A 22,046-nucleotide genomic window follows, 5' to 3' on the forward strand; every position below is an offset into this window, starting at 1 on the left:
TGGGTACCATGCATCTAGTATATAGTAGATGATCTCTCTACCAGGACCTTGTTTCTGCTAACTTTCCACTCTATTCCCAAAGTTAATAAATAAAAGGCAAACAAAAATCTGCCCTTTAACATACTGTGAAGCTTTTTTAAAAATTTTATTTATTTAAAATATTTATTTATTCTTGGGAAAGCACAAGTGGGGGAGGGGCAGGGGTAGATGGGGACAGAAGATCTGAAGCAGGCTCTGCACTCACAGGAGAGAGCCTGATGTGGAGCTGGAACTCACCAACCATGAGATCATGACCTGTGCTGAAGTCCAAGGCTTAACCAAATGAGCCATCCAGACTCCCCTTATACTGTGAAATTTATGCACTCTTTTACTTTTTTTTTTAAATTTCAGCTTCTGGGATGATCTGGATATTTGGTACAATTCAAACCCATAAATTCACTCCTGACCTCTTGCCAAATCCTTTGGCTTTTCACAGTTCCCTATTCTCTTGCAGGCTTCAACTACTGTCCATTTTCTCCTTAAACTACCTTCCTTTTTTTATTGTTGTTTTTTTTTCTTTCTTAAATAGTTTATTGTTAAGTTGGTTTCTGTATAACACCCAGTGCTCATCCCAACAAGTGCCCTCCTCCATGCCCATCGCCCTCCTTCCCCTCTCCTCCACCCCCCCTCAGCCCTGTTTGTTCTCAGCATTCAAGAATCTCTCATGGTTTGCCTCCCTCCCTCTTCCCAACTATTTTTCCCCTTCTTCTCCTGCTTCATCCTCCATTAACTTCCTCCTAATCCACCTATATGTGCAAACATATGGTATTTGTCCTTTGCCTGACTTATTTTGCTCAGCATAACACCCTCAAGGTCCATCCATGTTGCTACACATGGCCAGATTTCATTCTTTCTCATTGCCATGTAGTATTCCATTATATAGATAAACCCCAACTTCTTGATCCATTTGTCAGTTGATGGACACTTAGGTTCTTTCCATGTTTTGGCTATTGTTGAGAGTGCTGCTATGAACACTGGGGTATATGTGTCCCTATGCATGAGCACTCCCGTGCCCCTTGGGTAAATTCCTAGCAGTGCTACTGCTGGGTCATAGGGGAGTTCTATTGTTAATTTTTTGAGGTACCTCCATACTGTTTTCCAGAGGGGTTGCACCAGCCCCCTGGTGTACCAACATTGTAGGAGGGTGCCCATTTCTCCACATCCTCACCAGCATCTGTAGTCTCCTGATTTGTTCATTTTAGACACTCTGACCGGCATGAGGTGGTATCTCAGTATGGTTTTGATTTGTATTACCCTGATGAAGAGGGAAGCTGAGCATCGTTTCATGTGTCTGTTGGCCATCTGGATGTCCTCTTTGGAGAAGTGTCTGTTCATGTCTTCTGCCCATTTCTTCACTGGATTATTTGTTTTTCAGGTGTGGAGTTTAATGAGTTCCTTATAGATATTGGATACTGGCCTTTATCTGATATGTCATTTGCAACTATCTTTTCCTATCTGTCAGTTGCCTATTAGTTTTATTGATTGTTTCCTTTGCTGTGCAGAAGTTTCCATAAACTACCTTCTAGGACTTCACACCATTGTCAGGAATTGTCTGCTCTGGATTCAGATGCCTCATTGCCTTGACTAAATTAACTTACTCACCAAAAGAGTAAACACATTCCCTTCTGCACTTTTGGACTGTCTTGCTATTTGTGTTAGTAGCTAACTCAACAAATAATCTTATCTTGTGAGAGTCCCCTATTGATGTAAGAACTTCTTCAAATTTAATGTCATTGTAGGTTAACTAAGATACAAGTTTCTCCCCTAACCCTAGGTCTGGTACAGTTGAAATTAAGCATCCTTTTCTCTCATCATTTCAGACTCTGATACGGACATAGTTTTGAGGGGAGGGAGGTCATACCAAAAGGTTTTTCTTTTTTCTTGTTAATGTTGTTTATTAGCAAGTGGTTTTCAAGCAACTCTGTTCTCTCCCTAATTCTCCACTTCCCACTACAACTACATTTTCCAAGAATCCCTGTGGAAAGTAAGTGGAAGAGGAAGCCAATATGTGGGGATGCGGCCTTGTAGCTCATTTAGCCTCAAATTTATTTTTAAATGTACTTAAAAGATTATCTGAGGAAATAGAGACGTATATATTGGTGCCAAAATATGCAGGTACATGGGTTTCACCTCTTTTAAGGGCCATTAGGTTTTCCTGTGAAAGCGTGGGGCGGGGTCAAACCTTTTCCTTACAACAGTACTACCTGGCGTACAACCAACCCCAGCAGCGGGGACGGTAATACAGGCAGGCTGTACTTAAAGGCAGAAAGCGCAGTAGTCTTCCCTTTTCTGTGATCTTGGGCAAGTCACGAAATTTTGGGCTTATTTGTTGCTGAATGGCAATAACCTTACTGGGTTAATGAAAAAGTAAATGGAATTTACTTAGGTTCTTCTAACCTAAGAAGAACTCTGAGAAATAACAACTCCGGTTTTGTGAACCAGGATGAGGAGCAGCCGCATGCCCGCCGGCCGGGGTTATCCTCAGCCACTAGCTCGGGAGCCGCCTCACGGACAGCCGCCACCGGCGGCTGCAGCTTGTCTCCATGGCAACCGCTCCCTCAACCCGGGCCCGGCCCCCAACCCTGCCGCGGGGACCGGAAGCAGCTTCCGACCCCGCGCTTCCCCGGCATCTTCCGGATAACGCGGGGTCGCTCTTCCTCGTCTGGAGGTGAGAGTCGAGGACTCCTCTGAGCCCCTAGGCTGCGGGGAGAAGCGTCTTCACCCAGGGTTGGGAGGAGGTGCTCGCGGACCTCGGCGACGCCCCGAGGCAGCCCTCCCGGCCCCACACAACCCCTCTTCACGCCCGCTCCTGTCGTCCCCCGGCGTTTCCCTCAGCCCTTACCTGGTCCTGCACCTCCCGGCCCGCGAGTCTGCACAGCCCTCCCGTCGTCCTCGAGCAGCGCCGCGGCGCCTGCCACCGCAGCCGAACCCACTTGGCTCCCCGCCGGCGCGCGCTCGCCTGGCCTCCGCGCGGCGTCCTCAACGCCCGCGTGCGGCCCGCGATCTCGCGGGAGAGGTCCCGCGCGGGAGAGGCGTGGGCGGGGTGGGGCAGGTGGGCTACGCGTCTGGGGCTCCTCCCGCGCCAACCCTCGGCGAGCCGGCCCCACCGGAGGAGGGGTGTTGCAGTGAGAGGTGGTCCTCCCCCGAAGCACCCCGTTTTCCGGGCTCTCGGCGAAGCCATCCTCCTCCCCCCACCCCCGCCGGGGAGAGAGCCCGTTGGTCACAGGCACGCGTGCGGTGTTGGCGGTTCGGTCTCCCGGTCTCCAGTATAGCGCCGAGAGCAGCTGTGGAGGTGGCACAGGGCTGCCGGTCACTCTCTCCGTGACTTCCAGAGGCTTTAAGTTTAGAGTCCCTCAATGTAACGCTCCCAAACGGCTTTCCAAACTCAGGGCCTCAACCCTTCCCGCTGCCCAGGTCTCGACCCTAGATTCTGGCCCCGCCCAGGAGCACCTGGGTCTGCTGATCCTTCTCGGCACCGAGACCCTGCCTCCGGCCTCTTGACCACGCAGCACCGTGGGTGAGTGGATGGCCCGGAATCAGGCCCCATCCCTGCCCCTTTGCCCGTGGTCACGCTACCTGAGCTTGGCAGGCTCCTCATCCACAGTGTACATGAAAGTAAGCGTACAGGACTTTTTGAGTATTTAAAGGAGTTTCTATTTAAGGTGCTGAGAACAATGCTTGGCACATAGCAAATTCTCTGTGTGTCAGCTGTTATCGTTTGCTGCATAACAATCACTGTACGTACCGTTCTTTTATTTACGTGGTAACGTTGTCTCTCACCTGCTGGAGTTTTAAGAAGCCACGGATTTTGTTCAGGTCACTACTGTATCTTGGGTACCTCTAACAGTGCTTGATGAAGGGCGGGGGAGGAGCGGTGATGGTAGCCTGCATAAAAAAGAAAAATAGGGGCCCCTATAAGATTTTGTAATTAGCCATCAGTGACCAGTGATGCATCTACTAAAATAGTGCTAACAGTGTCTTCCACCCCCTTCCTGCTAACAAGTTCATGCTACTTGGAGAAATTACATCACTAAGTTGCTGTTGACGTTGTGAATTGAACAGTCTTTTCAGAAATCCATTTGGTAGTACCTAGCAAGACATCTGTTACTCTCCTTTGACCCCAACAAGCCAAGTCCTTGGGATATCCTTGAATAATTTGAAAGGAGAAAAATATATTCCTGAAAATTTGCCTTCCAGCATTATTTATGGTAGTAAAAATTAGAAACAACCTACATATTCTACAATAAAGTGATTGGTAACTAATACAGATGTAATGGTTGGGAAGTAGAAGTGAATATGAAAAAATAGAAGCACATTAAGATGGAGAAATATACAATTACTCTTTCTTTTGAATAGCTCCTTTACTGTCTAAATAGTATTGTCTTAATGCTATTCAGTAGTATTAAACAATGCTTTATTTAATACTGTTTAATAGTAAGTGTTGAAAAAAATCCACACGAATACTCTCATGAGACTTTTTCTTAATGCTTTTTGCAGCAAGCTAGAGAAAATTAATTGGCTCTTTGAGCTTTCCCCAGAGTCATAATTTTTCTCAAGCTTCCCCTATTTCTGTTCTCCAGGAGTTCCTGCACAATCCTGGCTGATCTCATTGTGATATTTAGCCAGCCTTGTGTGCAGGACTTGCAGAATAATTTGGGAATTACTCATGCATATGAATTAATGCCATCTTAGTTCTTCAGTTCTCTTAAGAAAGTATTCTTTGAAAGCATGGTTTATGTTAAGATTAAGGGCAGTACTTTCTGTAATAGTGTTATGTTTCTTTGTTTTTAAAATTTTTAAAGTTTATGTATTTTGAGCATGCATGGGGGAGGGGCAGAGATGGAGGGAGGGAGAGAGAGAGAATCCCAAGCCAGCTCTGCAGGCCTTGATCCCATGAACCATGAAATCATGACCTAAGCTGAAATCAGGAGTCAGAGACTTAACCTTCTGAGCAACCAGGCACCCCTAGTGTTATGTTTCTAGCGTATTCTCAGAAACATGTGTCTGTGTCTTGTTTCCACCTGTTTGTTTAATCATATTTAAGGAATATCCTTAAGGACAGCTCACCTCCCTGAAGATTAAAGCCTACTTATTTATTCCCAGTCCAAATGTCTGCAAAATTGACAAAGTCCTCACTCCTTCCACAACCTTCAGAGGAGTCTGACAGCATTGTGATAGTGAAGATGGAAGAGGAAGAGCAGATCTGCGATCTGGACTCCAGCCTCTCCTGGAGCACCTGCTGCAACCCAGAGACCTTCCGCCAGCGGTTCAGGCATTTTGGGTACCAGGAGTCCCCTGGGCCCCGGGAGGCTCTGAACCGGCTCCGGAAGCTTTGCCGTCAGTGGCTGAGGCCCGAGGTCAACTCCAAGGAGCAGATCCTGGAGCTGCTGGTGCTGGAGCAGTTCCTGGCCATCCTGCCTGAGGAGCTGCAGGCCTGGCTGCGAGAGCACCAGCCTGAGAATGGAGAGCAAGCTGTGACTATGCTGGAGGAGCTGGAGAAGGAGCTTGATGGGCCAGCTGAGCAGGTAAAAAGGCGTCTTGCAGGGATGGGCAGCCAAGTTGGCTCAGAAGCTCCGGGCCATCACTGGGGTAGAGCTCTCAAACTGTACTCCCATTGAGCACACTAAACATGTGTGGTGGTGAACACACACCCCCAGCTGTGCCAGAAAACAGAATGTGGCTCTGCTTTCTTCCTCCCTTTTCCTGTGTCCCAGGATATTGTCTACATAGCTGCTTCTCTGTTATTTTATCCCAAAGTCCCAACATGGGTCTCTTCTTCAGCCTCATGTATACCTAATGCTTTCAGGTCTTTTTTGGACAAAATGAGGACATGCTTGCAGAGAAGTTGACACCTTGGGAAATTCATCAGGAGTCACCAAGTAGCCAGATCAAGCCCATAAAGAAGCAACTATCATTAACATCACGGGAGTTTCACTCAAGACAAAAAGGTGAGGGCAGGATTCAGTTCATGGTGGGGGACAAAGATGGCCTCTCACCTGACCACATACATCTCAGCTACATTCTGTAAGAGGTCTCAGATCTCCCCTCCTGTCTCTTCTTCACAGTGGGAACTTCCACCATTATATGTTGTGCTAATGATAACTCTCAGTATTTTGTTCTTGTTTCTTACCCATGGAGTCTTATAATACCTTTCAGATTTTTAAATCCTTGACATCTCCATGGGAATTTTCAAACCTTTCTTTAAGAATCATGACCCTTTTTGGGGTGCCTGGGTGGCCCAGTCAGTTAAGCATCTGACTTTGGCTCAGGTCATGATCTCAGTTTGTGAGTTCAAGCCCTACATCAGGCTTGTTGCTGTCAACCCAGAGCCTGCTTTGGATCTTCTGTCCCTCTCTCTGCCCCTCCCCCACTCACTCTCTCTCTCTCTCTCATAAATAAACATTAAAAAGAAAAATAAGCACGACCCTTTTCTCAAATGAAATTTTACATGGAGTTTTAGCATATAAAACAGATGAAAACACAGCTACTCTGACTGAAGCAGGAGCAAGCAGCGTTGGTTCACAGGGCACCGACTTGGCCTTGTACCCATCTCTCTTACCTTCAGGCAGCTCCTAAGGGCCCTTCTGAGGGACCATAAAGTCACAGTCTAAAGACCACTAGTCTACCTTATCATTTTCTCTTTCTTCTTGCTTGGTTACTGGTGGCATCTAGTATTAAAATCACCATACTGCTGCTAAGATGACTTTATCCTTTCGTGGTAGCTTGAATATTTTCCTCTACTCCTTCACATGCTAAACTGTCCTCTGTTGCTCATTGGCATCACTTTTTTTAAAAATGTATTTGTTAATAGAAGTAATTTTCTATTTATTATTTTTTCAAATATAATTTATTGTCAAGTTAGCTAACATATATAGTATACAGTGTGCTCTTGGTTTCAGAGGTAGATTCCTGTGATTCATTGCTTAAATATAACACCCAGTGTTCATCCCAACAAGTGCCCTCCTCAGTGCCCATCACCCATTTTCCCTGCCACCCCGCCCCATCAACCCTTAGTTTTTTTCTCTGTATGTAAGAATCTTAGGGGTTTGCCTCCCTTCCTATTTGAAACTATTTTTTCCCCTTCCCTTCACTCATGGTCTTCTATTAAGTTTCTCAAGTTCCACATATGAGTGAAAACATACGATATCTGTCTTTCTCTGCCTGACTACTTTTACTTAGCATAATACATAATACCCTCCAGTTCCATCCACTTTGTTGCAAATGGCAGGATTTCATTCTTTCTCATTGCCAAGTAGTATTCCATTGTATATATAAACCACATCTTCTTTATCCATTCAACAGTTGATGGACATTGGGCTCTTTCCATGATTTGGCTATTGTTGAAAGCCTGCTATGAACATTGGGGTACATGTGCCCCTATGCATCAGCACTCCTGTATCCCTTGGATAAATTCCTAGTAGTGCTATTGCTGGGTCATAGGGGAGTTCTATTATTAATTTTTTTTAATGTTTTATTTATTTCTAGGAGAGAGAGAGACAGCGTGAGCAGGGGAGGGTCAGAGAGAGAGGGAGTCACAGACTGAAACAGGCTCCAGGCTCTGAGCTGGCAGTCAGCACAGAGCCCGACGCAGGGCTCGAACCCACGAACCGCGAGATCATGACCTGAGCGAAAGTCGGACACTTAACTGACTAAGCCACCCAGGCGCCCCTCTATTGTTAATTTTTTGAGGAACTTCCATACTGTTTTCTAGAGCAGCTGCACCAGTTTGCATTCCCACCAGCAGTGCATGAGGGTTCTTGTTTCTCCACATCCTCACCAACATCTTTTGTTTCCTGAGTTCATTCTAGCTACTTTGACCAGCGTGAGGTGATATCTCATCGTGGTTTTGATTTGTATTTCCCTGACAATGGAGCAATATTGAGAATCTTTTCATGTGTCTGTTGGCCATCTGAATGTCTTCTTTGGAAAAGTGTCCATTCATGTCTTCTGCCCATTTCTTCACTGGATTATTTGTTTTTCATGTGTTGAGTTTGGTAAGTTCTTGATAGATTTTGGATACTAACCCTTTATCCAACATGTGATTCACAAATATCTTCTCCCATTCCGGTTGTCTTTTAGTTTTGTTGATTGTTTCCTTTTCAGGGCAGATGCTTTTTATCTTGATGAGGTCCCAATAGTTCATTTTTGCTTTTATCTCTCTTGCCTTCAGAGGTGTGTCAAGTAGGAAATTTCTGAGGCTGAGGTCAAAGAGGTTATTATTGCCTGTTTTCTCCTCTAGGGTTTTGATGGTTTCCTGATTCACATTTAGGTCTTTAGTCCATTTTGAGTTTATTTTTGTGTATGGTGTAAGAAACTGGTCCAGTTTCATTCTTCTGTGTGTTGCTATCCAGTTCTCCCAGCACCATTTGCTAAAGAGACTGTCTTTTTTCCATTGGATGACCTTTCCTGCTTTGTCAAAGATTAGCTGGCCATACGTTTGTGTGTCCAATTCTGAGTTCTCTAGCCCATTGGTCTATGTGTCTTTTTGTGCTAATACCATACTATCTTGATCAGTACAGCTTTATAGTAGAGGCTAGTCTGGGATTGTGATGCCTCCAGCTTTGGTTTTCTTTTTCAACATTACTTTGGCTATTTGGGGTCTTTTGTGGTTCCATATAAATTTAGGATTGTTTGTTCTAGCTTTGAGAATTCCTTGCATCACTTTTTATAAAAGTGCTTCAAAATGGCTGGCATAGCTGTTTTTCCATTGCAGATACTAATATAATAAGTGCTATGGTAAAAGAGCAAAGCAGAATAAAGGGTATAAGTCTTATTAAATAAAGTGGGGACAGAGTCTTATTAAGTAAAGTGGTACAGAAGGCCTCTTTGATGAGTGACATCTGAGCATGGACCTTCCTTCTAGATGATCATGCTGGATAAAATGGGAGTCAGAAATGAAAAGGAAACCCCAACTAGGAGTATCTCCCCTTCTTCCCCCAGCACTGCTTCCTTATTCTATGGGGGTTGATCAACTAACTAAGCTTAGAGTTTTTCCAGGGGAATTTAATAAGAAAATATAGGAAAAATAAAATATAAAACTTTAGAGATTTAGAAGATATTTCTCTTACTTGATAAGTACCTGCTCCCAAGAAGCTTGTGCCAGGCACTTAACACCTCCAGTCTAGCAGTTGTCTTGACTTAACTAAGAGAAAAATGAAAAGGAATCAGAAGGGAACCGCCCCTGCCCTAGCAGCTTTTTGAGGCAGTGACTCTAAAAGTAATTAGCCTTAAAGCCAGGTCTTGGGATCCTAGTGTTGGCAAGGACTATGTTCTACCTCTGAATGTCCTCACAGAGGCCTTTTCTGTATTTTTTGTTTTGTTTTTCATATTATTTACTTATTTTCCATCATGATAAGTGCAGCCATTAATCCCCATCCCCTATTTCTCCCATTCCCCCCCGCCCCATCCCCTCTGGTAACCATTAGTTTGTTCTCTATAGTTAAGAGTTTTGTTTTTTGGTTTACCCCCCCCCTTTCCTCCCCCCTTACCTTGATAATTTGTTTTGTTTCTTAAATTTCAAATATGGGTAAAATCATGTGGTATTTGTCTTTCTCTGACTGACTTATTTCACTTAGCATTATACTCTCTAGCTCCATCCATGTTGTTGCAGATGGAAAAAATTTCTTTTTTGGCTGAATAATCTTACATTGCATGCATTTGTGTGTGTACATATATGTGTGTGTACACACACAGACACATACATTTTGTTTATCCACTCATCTATCAATGGATACTTAGACTATTGTAAATAATGCTACTATAAACATAGGGGTGCATATATCCTCTGAATTAGTGTTTTTGTATTCTTTGAGTACATACCCACTAGTGCAATTGCTGCATAGTAGGCTAGTTCTACTTTTAACTTTATAAGGAACCTCCATACTATTTTCTGCAGTGGCTGCACCAATTTGCATCCTCACCAACAGTGTAAGAGGGTTCCTTTGTGTCCACATCTTCACCAACACTTGTCTCTTTTTTTTTTTAATTTTAGCCATTCTCACAGGTGTGAGGTGTTAACTCATTATAGTTTTCATTTGCATTTCCCTGATGATGAGTGATGTTGAGCATCTTTTCATGTGTATGTTGGCCAACTGTGTGTCTTTGGAGAAATGTCTGTTTATATCTTCTGAGCAGAAGACAATTTTTCAGTTGGATTATTTGTTTGTTGGGTATTGAGTTGTATCAGTTTGTTATATATTTATTTTTGTGTATGATGTAATAAAGTAGTCCGGTTTCATTCTTTTATGCTAGTACCATACTGTTTTACTGTCACTTTGTAATATAGCTTGAAATATGGAATTGTGACACCTCCAGTTTTGTTTTGTTTTTTCAAGATTGCTTTGGCTATTCAAGGTCTTTCATGGTTCTGTACAAATTTTAGAATTATTTATTCTAGTTCTGTGAAAAATGCTGTTGGTATTTTGATAGGGATTGCATTAAATCTGTAGATTGCTTTAGGTAGTATAGACATTTTAACAATATTTGTTCTTCCAACCCATGGCCACTGAATATCTTTCCATTTCTTTGCATCGTCTTGAATTTCTTTCATCAAATGTTTTATAGTTTTCAAAGGACAGGTCTTTCACTTCTTTGGTTAAATTTATTCTTAGATATTTTATTGTTTTGGGTACAATTGTAAATGGGAGTGTTTTCTTAATTTGATCTTTTTCCTGCTTCATTATTAGTGTAAAGGAACTCAACAGATTTCTGTACATTGATTTTGTATCTTGCAAGATTACTGAATTTATCAGTTCTAGTAGTGTTTTTGGTGGAGTCTTTAGAGTTTTCTAAATATAGTATCGTGTCATCTGCATATAGTGAGAGTTTTACTTCTTCCTTACCAATGTGGATGCCTTGTATTACTCTATATTGTCTAATTGCTGTGGCTAGAACTTCCAGTACTGTGTTAACTGAAGGTGACAAGAGTGGACACCCTTGGATTTTGATGATAAGGACCAGACATTGAGGTCACATTAGAGTTTGAGCTGTCAGATATGAATTTGAGACAAACCTTAACATTTACAAGAATATTTCTATTTAAACCAGTAAAATGCCATTCAACTAGTACTATAAAATAGATGTGAGAGTAGAGGTTTTTCATAAATTGGTACTTTGTGCTACCCTTGACTTTTTTTGAGGTATCAGTTATTTCAGTCTATAATTCTCCCCCCTTTTCCCCCTAATTTGTATTTTCTTGAGCTTATTTTCTGTATTCATTTTTGACCCCTTGGCTTTCTTCATTTCATTCCTCATTATTAAACTTTTCTTTATTGACCCTTGCACTAAGTCCTGTCTATTACTACCTACCACCACATTTGTCTCCTCTTCTCTGGTTTCTTCTCTGCTTCTCCCATTGTTCTTGATCTTGTAGTCCCTTTTCTTTCAGATTTTCTTCAGTCTCTGTTATATCTTTTTACCTCTACTCACCATTCTACCTTTTGTATGGAGATTTTCATCTTTATAGTTGACTGTCTCTTCAGTATGTAAACCTTTCCTCTTGCCTTATGATCTGTTCAATGTGTTCTGTCTTATCATCCTCATCTTCCATACTGTGATGCTATTTTACAAACATGCTAGCTAGTAAATAATCCATATATATTTCATTTGGATCATTCAATTTACCTTTCTTTTCTTTCTGAGCAGAGAACTAGTGAAATTGCTTTTCCATGTATTATTTCAGCTAAAGACACCAAAAATATCATTGTGAATTCAGCTTCGGGGCAAAAGACTTCTCCAGCCATAGGAATGCATTACAATATTTCTGACACCCTTCCTATGAATGCTTCCCAGAGTTTCATCTGTAGAAGAGCCTATGAACAAGATAACGGGTTTGAAAGAAGACAGAGAAACTCTTCTGGAAAAAAACAACATAAGTGTGATGAATGTGGCAAAGTTTTCAGTCAGAGCTCAGCCCTTATCCTACATCACAGAATCCACAGTGGAGAGAAACCTTATGCATGTGATGTGTGTGCAAAGGCTTTTAGCCGAAGTGCAGTCCTGATTCAACATCGAAGAACTCACACTGGGGAAAAACCCTACAAGTGTCATGAGTGTGGGAAAGCCTTTAGTCAGAGCTCAAATCTTCTCAGACATAGGAAAAGACACACTAAAGAAAAAGTCCCATCAGTGTTGTAAGGGAATCAGCTTTTGCTCAGAGCTTTGTTAGCGGGATAAGACAGAAAGCACAAACGCTCCTTTAGTATTTCAGTAGGTTTTAGTGGGAACTGGTTTGCTTTCAGAAGTCTTAAGAGCCACAAGAGAGAATGTAAAATGTTTGCTTTTCTGCAGTACAGTGTCAATTCAGACGTCTGAGATTCTAAAGCTTAATTCAGATTTTCATCTCTAGTGCAGCTCTTCAAAAGACATTCTCAACCATGTTCTATTTCCAGTACTAACACAAATGATGAACTAGTATATTTCTTTTTAGACAAATATATTTTCCCTGTTGAGAAGGAATCAGTATAAAAATAAGTGTTTTTTTCTGTCCCATAACTTGAACATTGGAGTTCTCAGACCAAAGATTAGAGCATTTAAAAAATTTTTACCATTTGTTTTCTCTTACCAGATTCAAAATATGAGAATAAGATTGAGGAGACACAAAAGAATTTATATCTTCAGACCTAGGATGAAATGTCCAGGTTCACTGTTAGAAGGTAGATGAGTAAAAGGACTTAATCTCTTATGAAAATTCACAAAAGCCTACATACAATTGATGATACTAAGTAGTTTCCTATGTAGGAAAAAAATAATCTCTTTTACCATGTAATTTGGAATAATTCCGTGAAAACATTAAGATGGTTCTACATGTCTTAAGGAGTGGCATAAACATAAGGAACATTCTACTAATAGGGCTATCTGCAGGTGTTTATATAAGGTTCATGATCATCTCAAAATGAAAAAAGGGAGATGAAAATACTGTCCAAGTAAGACTGATGTAACACAAATAGTAGCAGGTATGGCACATGATGGAGAAGTACCACACCTTAACTGGAAAAGGAAACCCTTAACAACTGACCGCTCTCCGTCAGTGTTCTTCATGACCCCTTTTCTGGCATAAATCGGCTGTGAATATGTTTCAGGCATCACAAGACAACCTTTTCAGCGTCTTATGCATTCTTAATAAGACTTGCTTCTAGACGAGTTGTCAGGACATGAGGCCCTGGGTTTTGATGCTCTGGTACAAAAGAAGAAAATACTAAATTTCAATTTAAAGAGTCCACTGAGTTTTACCCACATTTAAATCAATCAGATTTCTTCTTTAAAAATAAAATGACTGACTTGTATATTATTAAAATTATTCTGACCATATACAACATAATGTTCCCTTTTCTAGGGATTCTTGATAAAACTTTATTATAAGAATACACACATTATAATGTTTTTTGTCATGCCACAGTTAGCCAATATGGAAGCAAACATCAGAAATGAAAGTCTTGGGGTGCCTGGGTGGCTCAGTCGGTTGGGCGGCCGACTTTGGCTCAGGTCATGATCTCACGGTTCGTGGGTTCAAGCCCCACGTCGGGCTCTGTGCTGACAGCTAGCTCAGAGCCTGGATCCTGTTTCAGATTCTGTGTCTCCCTCTCTCTCTGACCCTCCCCTGCTCACGCTGTCTCTCTCTCTCAGAAATAAAAATTAAAAAAAAAAAAATGAAAGTCTTAGGAGAAAGGAAGAGGGGACTCATAGTGAACTTTTTTTTTTGATCGGGTTCCTTGTGAAGTATGAACATTGCATTATCAAAAATTCCAACCGTATCTAGTGCTTAGAGTAACTCCAGAAACAAATATGGGATTACTGTACTCTACTTAGAATATTAATGACATAAGATTGTTAAGGAGAAAGGTGAATATAGATTGTAATTACAGAATTTTCTGATCGTGATTATTCTTTGTAGCTGTAGTTATTAGGAATATAGGGTTTTGTATATCTTCAGTTATTAAAAGTGTAGGAGTCTTTATTTGGGCTCATTTTCTCTGTAATTAAAGAAAGGAACAAGCCATTAGTAAAACAGCAAATGCCTCAGATATGTGTATTGTGAATTATTGATTAATTATGGAAAGACAGAATTTCTTGTTACTATGAATAAAATGACAGAATCTCAAGTGTTCTGAGAAAGTTGTCTTCACTTGGTACTGCCATAAACCTTAAAAGATTGTATTCTCTGCATTGTGAATAATCTGAATTTCTCCACCAGGAGGTGGTGTGAGTCATATCTTCCAAGTACATGATGGAACTTTTAAGGCTGTTGCTGTGTACTGAGTTATCTTACACTTACAGAAATCACCTAATGAGTAGAAGGTGCTAGTTTATTTAAATAGAGAATTAACATGACTTGGGCTAACCTTGATTTTAAAAAATAACATGATATTAGCACCTCCATTAGATTAATTTCCAGATACTGAATACTCCCAAATGAAATTGGTATTTTTAAGAATTTTACTTCATGTTGGCCTTTAATATTAGCTATAATCCTGTGTTCCCTCTTTACCTCTTTCTCATTCTCTTCAGAGACCAGATGACATTTATCACTGTCCTTAAACCTACCTGTATCAGGAATGCTTCTGGATGCAAAATCCACCTTTGATGGTTTAATCAAGTAAGACCTTGTAACCAGAAACCTGGAGATTAGTTGATGCTGGCTATCAATCAGCAGCTGAACAACGACTGGTCAGGAGGTGGTCTCCACCTTTTGGTCATTCCCCCATGCTTATTTTATCAGATAGGGAAGAGAGCTGTCCCAGCTCCAGGAATGACATCCAGGGTCAAGTCAGGAAGAAAAAGGAAGTGGAACTCCAGCAATGGCCAGCTCCTTTACTAAGAAAAGTAAAAGATCTCCAAGAATCCCCAGCAAAATTCTGCTATGTTTCCTTTTCGCAAATGTGTTTCAGAAAGCATTGTTTTTCAACCTCTAGAAGGAAAGCATCAGGACAGGTGGGGATTGGCAATGACATTGGGTCAACCAACAATGTTTGCTATACTCCTTGGCCACCTTTTTCATGGGCAAATAGCTATGATTTTGCATCCTGCATTACAAGGGGAAAAAATAACTTAAAACCTCCTGCCATCAAATTTGCCAACCTATCTACACTTCACCCATTGTTTCACTTCTTCAGAATGAAAGAGGGATCTCACTGGCCCTTCATCATTTTTTCCCACATCTGAAGGACCTTGGCTGCCATTAGTTATTACCTCTCTTATTTCTAAATCCTTTGCCTTCCTTGAGGATCCTTTTCTTCAATATTTAAAGGTGGTGATGTGACTGACCCTCCAACTCGATACTTTTCTGGTGTATCTTTACAAACTTTGAGATGGTAGCTAATCCCTGGGTGCGGGGGAGGTCAAAGTGGCTTAGCTTTGACTTTCTACGCATCCATTTTTTTCAACCAGAATGATCTTTCAAGAACGTATATTTGATCATTTTACTTCCTTGGTCAAGACATAAGCTTCCCATTGCTTTTAATATAAAGTTAACTCCTAAAAGTTTTTGAGGCTTTTCATGATCTGACCACAGCTTACCACTTCAGCTTTATCTCTTGCCATTGCCTCCATACTCTATGCCAAAGATATTCTGAATTTTCAGAAGTTCTCCTGCCTTTAGCCTTTGCATGTTCTCCTTTTGAACTCTTACTAGCTTCTTGCACTTGACTCCTATGTATTCAGATTTTAGCTTAGGCTTCTTCAAGGAAGCCTACCCTAACACTCTGAAAGTAGGCTCGGGATCACTACCACACCCTTCTATTCATTACATAGCAGTCTGTTCTTACTGGTATTACATGTATTATCCAAAATATTTTTAAAATATCAAGCTGCAAATATGGCTCCAAGGAAGAGGAGGATGAATGATATTTTGGGGAGAAAGAAGACATGACATAAATGAAAAGCCCTCCTGCCCCTGGTAGTGATGAGGCAAAGAGAAGGTCAGACACAGGTGTCCCTTCACCTCTGCAGCCAATCCCTGCAGAAATGCCAGAGGGTATTGAAAGGGGAGAGGGCTGCAACCCCTTCCTATTGATTGCATTGGGAGAGCAACTGCTGAACAGACTTCCTGTTTTCCAACACTGGACTATTGTAAAAAATGGCATTGCAGTGCTAGGCAAAGGGCCTCTAGCAGCTAACATCTAACTTAGAAGACATGCCCAATTTTCCATGCCCAATGGGGACCTTGGTAAAAAGCCAATTGATTGCACCACCTAGAGAGTTGGGACTGTTGCACAAAATAACTTTGTGGATCTTATAGGTAAGCGCTGCAGGACCCAGTGGGCCCAGAATCAGCTGAGAGTCTCAGCCACAACTTACAGGGTGGTTAGAACCAATGTGGAGACAAATTACAAAGGAAGGGATACCACCTTCCTGCCGAGTCAAAAGAATCATTGGGTTGCAATAAATTTGATGAGCAAGTACAACGGTAGACCAGCTGTGAAGACTAGAGACTAGAAAAGGACTGCAAGTCCAACTGAGACCTAATCTACAGCACCACCTCACCTAAGAAGATGGAAACCCCCTTCTCAGGTATCCAGGTGGCAGAAAAGGGCAGAGCAAGAAATAGCCCTGTTAGGAAGTTGAACTTAAAATGGAATGAATAATTATATTCTTCCACTACTACCACCACCCACCTGATGGGGTGGAGATTCAAGAAGCAAAAACAACAGTTCTAAGAAATTAGCTCTCTTTTCCTTTGCATATTTGAATAGAATTGTGATAACTTTTTACCCTACTAAGTGGATACTTATATCTGCTTCTGTGTTCACCCTACTATTTTATGTTTCTTGAAAGCATGAACTGACTCATTCACTGGTGTTTCTGAAGCATCTGGCACAGTACCTGACCCATAGAAGGCACTTTTAAATACTTGTGAAATGAAAACATTTACAAATTATATATCTGATAAAGGATCAATATCCAGAATATATAAAGAACCCCTACAGCTCAACAATAACAACAACAACAAAAATCCCAAACAATCCATTTCAAAAATGGGAAAGAACATGACTAGATCTTTCTCCAAAGAAGATATACAAATGGCCAATAAGTACAAGAAAAGGTGTTCAACATCACTAATCATTGGGGAAATGCAAATTAAAACCACAGTGAGATACCCCTCATACCCATAAAGGTGTCTTTGATTAAAATGCAAAAAATAACAAATGTTGGCAAGGATGTGGAGAAATCAGAACAATTGTGCATTGCTGATGGTAATGTGAAATAGTGCAGCCATTGTGGAAAACAGTTTGATAGCTCTTCAAAAAGCTGAACATACAATTACCACATGATCGAGCAATTCCACTCCTAGGTATACACCCAAAAGGACAGAAAGCAAGGATTTAGCTGGATATTTGAATACCCTGATATTAGGAGTATTATTCACAGTAGCCAAAAGGTAGAAATAACCAAGTGTTCATTAATATATCAGTGGATAAGCAAAATGTGATATTTATGTATGCTTACACACACACACAGTGGATATTATTCAGACCTGAAAAAGCAATGAAGCTCTGATAATGCTACAACATGGATGAAACTTGAAAACATTATACTAAGTGAAAGAAAAACACAAAAAGAGAAATATTTTATGATCCTATTTATATGAGGTACTTAGAATAGGCAAATTTATAGAGACAAAATAGACTAGTGGTTATCAGTGTTGGGGGGAGAGAAGAATGAGGAGTTGTTTAATGAGTACAGAGTTTCTGTTCGAGGTAATTAAAAAGTTCTGGAAATGGGTAGTGTGATTGTTGCATAACATTATGAATGTATTTAATGCCACTGAATTGTACACTTAAAAATGGCTAAAATGATAAATTTTATGTATATTTTATCACAATTAAAAACAAAAGCATTTGGGGGAAACAAAGAGGAGATTACTTTTATGTAATCCCTGTCCTAATAAAGTTTCTATTCTAGCAAAAGTAGAAATAAAAATCCTATGGAATGAATGTTGTTGAAAGGCAGAGGATCTGTAAGATACAATCCAGACAAGTGTTTAGTGAAAGGACTGACTGAATGTAAGCCCAAATAATGTTCTCTTTTCCACTAACATTGAGGACAAGCAAGGATGAGACTCTGCTAGCAGCCCTAAAAGAAGATTTGGATGGCGATATAGACAAATCCTGGATGGCTAATAAATAATATTAAAATTAGTTGTAATTTCCATCTTGAATTCAAAGTATTTTCTGATATAAATCTATATGCTAAATTAATTGTTGATTCCTAAAATTTTACCTAATGTATGTATTTATCTCTTAATCTTACTTGAATTTGAATTTAGCTCAGATTAACTAGCTTGTCTACAAATCAAGAATTATTTTTATTTAAAGGCTAGAATCACATTGGTTAGCAGCTTATATAATATGTGGAGCTCTAGTGTCTGAGCTAATGATCAGCAGGTAAAGATCTGCCATCTTTTCCTCTGCAACTTGTCTAGCTCTAGTACATGGCAGGAGCTGTCAAGATTCTAGTTGGGTATCTCCATTTGGACAGGTCAGTGGGGCTACATCAGAACTGGATTGATCCATTAAACTTTGCTTTTATTCATCGCCTATTAGCAGTCTTGACACCTAAGTGGTCATACAGTTTAACATGTCAATATTCATCCCCAAATTATTAATCTAAGCCAGTGATGATAATCCTACCTGCAAGTAATTTTGACTTAGGAATGGGCATATCACCTAATCTGGGTCAATGAGACACTAGGGAACACCTATTTATGGTTTCCAGAAGTTCGCTTTCTCTAAAAGGGAGACATTTAAAAGAGATGATTCCTTTCTATCTCCAGATGCTGTTGTGACTGGCTATGACGGCAGGCAATGTTCTATAGCTGGTAGACGGAGCCGACACATGGAGGAAGGAGCTAGGAAAACTACCTAGAAACAGGACTCAAGTCCTATTGCACCATTCCTTTAAATACTTATATTAGAAAATAAGAAAGGTTTAAAGGACACCTGGGTGGCTCAGTCAGCTGAGCAGTCACTCTTGATTTTGGCTGAGGTCATGATCCCAGGGTTGTGTTTCTGGGATCGAGCTTAGCATGGAGCCTGCTTATGATTCTCTCTCTCCCTCTGCCCCTCTCAACTCGTGTACTCTCTCTCTCTAAAATTAAAAAAAAAATTAAAAAAGAAAAAGATAATAAGAAAGGTTTAAAATCAGTGACCTAATTATCTACCTTAAGAATCTAGGGGCAAAAATAAAAGAGGAATTTAAAACCAATAAGTAGAAGGGACAAAATAATAAGAATAGAAGCTCGGTTCTAAAGAAGGTAGAGTAAGCACATTCCACTCTGTCTCTCTGCACAGAGATATTTCCACAGAATCCTGGACAGAATGCATGATGCAGCTCCTGAGGACTCCTCAAAGTAAATAACAGCAAGCACGTTGGGGCAGAAGACTAGAATTTGAAGTTTCACTGAACTTAGCCTTTTTTCCCCCCTGGAATCTCCTAGCTTAGACTCAAAGGCAGCCTGAAACCCATAAGTGCACACAGAGAGGACAGGAAGAACTCCAAAAGTTGTCTGTGTCTCACCTAAGGAGTAGGAAAGGGGCTACTAATGGTCAGAAATAATGGGGGAAATCCCATATCTTTTTTTCTTCATTTGACTTCTTTCCTATCGTAGCCTCCAGGCAATACTATGGCAGTGGTGGCGGCAGCAACACCAATGACAGGGGTCACAGGGAAGTCATCTTAAACTCAGAAGGAAGGGAGCCCTTCTCTCTGATCTGAGGAGCTTTGGTTCCAAGAGCATGGTGCCAATCCCCATGGCTTTTACTCTCTCTGTGTCCTATCATTGCTTAAACTAGGATGCAGCTATGAAAGGAGGCTTCAGGGAGCTAGGAAATGTTGAGTTTATTGCAAAAAGGAGAGAGATCAAGTGTAGTCCTCAAAAATAATGTATGAACATCTCTGCTCGCCTCTAAACTACACATGCATGGATCTGACCTTAAACAGCAGAGCACTGAGAACTGAGCTCCAGGGTAGACTACTACTTCCCCAGATCCAGACTGGTCACTGGGGAGCATGCACAAAGGACTGGAAATGTCTGAAAACTGAACCAACTTTGGAACTGCAGTCTGCACAGAACTTGGGGCCTGACTACCTAAGGCAACTGCCTGATAAAACAAATAAACCAACTTTCTGGTTAGGGTTTAAAATACCCTCATAACCTTATCTAAACCTAGTTACTTCCCAAAGGGCCCATCTTCAAATACCATCGTATTGTTGGTTAGGGCTTCAACTTGTGAATTTGGGGGATGGGCACAGACATTCAGTCCATAATACCATATGACTCAGCAGTCTCTTTTCCAGATATTTACTTTGGAGAGATAAAAACTTATGTACACACAAAAGCCTGTCCACGAGTACTTACAGTAGCTCTATTCATAATTGCCCCAATCCAGAAATAACCCAAAAGTCCTTCAATAGTTGAATGGATAAGCAAACTGTAATACCTACAGTAAAATATTACTCAGCAATTAAAAACTACTGAGACATGCAATAACTGACAAATTTCAAAGGTGTTATGCTGAATGAAAGGTATATAAAAGGTGATATACTTTATAAGTCCATTTATATTACACTCTGGAAAAGTCAAAACTATTTTGATGGATAATATGTTAGCTGTTGTTATGGGTCAAGGACGTAGGACAGTTGTGAGTGCATCTTGAGGAAGTTTTATGAAATAATGGAATATTCTGTGTCATGGTTTTGGTGGTAGTTCCACAAATCTATACATGTGTTAAAACTCATAGAGCTATATGTCACAAGAGCCAGTTTTACTGTATATTAATTTTTTAAAAAAAGAACTCCATGAAATAGACAACAGATAATTGAGCAAATAACACCAAAAGTTGATTCTTTGAAGAATTAATAAAATTGATGAACTGGAAGCAAACTGATAAAGAAAAGCAAATCAAAGAGGGGGGAGAGAGAGAGAGAATCCCAAACAGGCTTCATGCTGACAGTGCAGAGTCCAATGTGAGGCTCAAATTCACAAATCATGAGACCATGACCTGAGCCCAAACCAAGAAGGGACCGCTTAACCAACTAAGCAACCCAGGCTCCCCTATGGCACTGCTTCTATATTGCCTTATAAATACTTATTTTCTTGCTTACATCCTAAACAAGACAGTTATGTTAAAATAACAAATCATGACTTCATTGTAGTCACGCCTAGGTCTCTAGAATCCAGGTAGTATCTATCTGGTTCTTGTTTTTGTTTTTTTACTATTAGTTAATGAGTGAGATGCTTTTTTTTTTTTACAATTAGTTTATTGTCAAATTAGTTTCCACATAACACTCAGTGCTCATCCCCAAAGTGCCCTCCTCCATGCCCATCCCCCCACCCCCCCACATCCATCAGTCCTCAGTTTTTGTCAGCATTCAAGAGTCGAGTGAGATGCTTTTAAAGCAAGGTCAACAGATTTGGCTGGTAAATAAACAATGAGCCTTCTTTGAGTTTGGACAGATCAGTGCTTACAAAGACAGTGAAACCGAGAGTAACCGAAAAGTACCAACTCCTCATGAGCTTTTGTCTCACACCAAAAGGATAACAAAGAGAGTCAATGACTTCAACATGAGATATGAAATGCCTTGTTGCTGAGGAGCTGAAGCCCTGCTGTATTTAAGCCTTTTTATAGTCTGCAGCTGTACTCTAGGCAGTTGAGGCAGAAGGCCTCATCACAACCCAGGAAGCAATGAAGACCTGTCACAACAACCTCCTTGGAAGACAGAGACCTGGGTGGCAAACGGCCTTACTGCAGCTCCTCGCAAGCCTATCCTGCTCTCATGTTCTGGGAGGATCACATGGGGATCTGCCAAGATTCAAAGCAGCTGCAGTTCAAGCCTCACCTAAGTGGCCTATGATGCTGGTTGTCCAGCGCTGGCATGGAGCTACTCCCTACACTCAGGAGGAACGTGATGCTCTATCTTGACTGTATCTTTAAGATGGCAACAGGGGCCACTATTCAGGAAAGAGCTCACATAATGGGGCTCAGAAGGATGGTATTTCAAAGTGGGTGTTA

At 41.0% G+C, this 22,046-nt stretch overlaps 1 protein-coding gene across 2 annotated transcripts; it reads left to right on the top strand.

Moving 5' to 3' along the window:
- Nucleotides 1-3,596: 3,596 nt before the first annotated feature.
- Nucleotides 3,597-13,476, top strand: ZNF396 (zinc finger protein 396). 2 transcript variants are annotated; one of them, XM_039238880.1, is made up of 4 exons: nt 3,597-3,654; nt 5,143-5,564; nt 5,846-5,987; nt 11,720-13,476. In XM_039238880.1, exons 2-4 carry the CDS (start codon nt 5,148-5,150, stop codon nt 12,172-12,174), a joined length of 1,014 nt encoding a protein of 337 aa, XP_039094811.1. In that variant the 5' UTR covers nt 3,597-3,654; nt 5,143-5,147; the 3' UTR covers nt 12,175-13,476. The 2 variants fall into 2 exon arrangements, with proteins under 2 accessions (XP_039094811.1, XP_039094812.1); XM_039238881.1 differs by having other exon boundaries at nt 11,683-11,782.
- Nucleotides 13,477-22,046: the final 8,570 nt, after the last annotated feature.

This window comes from Hyaena hyaena, unplaced genomic scaffold (assembly GCF_003009895.1).
Source record: "Hyaena hyaena isolate Hyena2069 unplaced genomic scaffold, ASM300989v1 scaffold_150, whole genome shotgun sequence".
In the NCBI taxonomy this organism is placed as follows: Eukaryota; Metazoa; Chordata; class Mammalia; order Carnivora; family Hyaenidae; genus Hyaena; species Hyaena hyaena.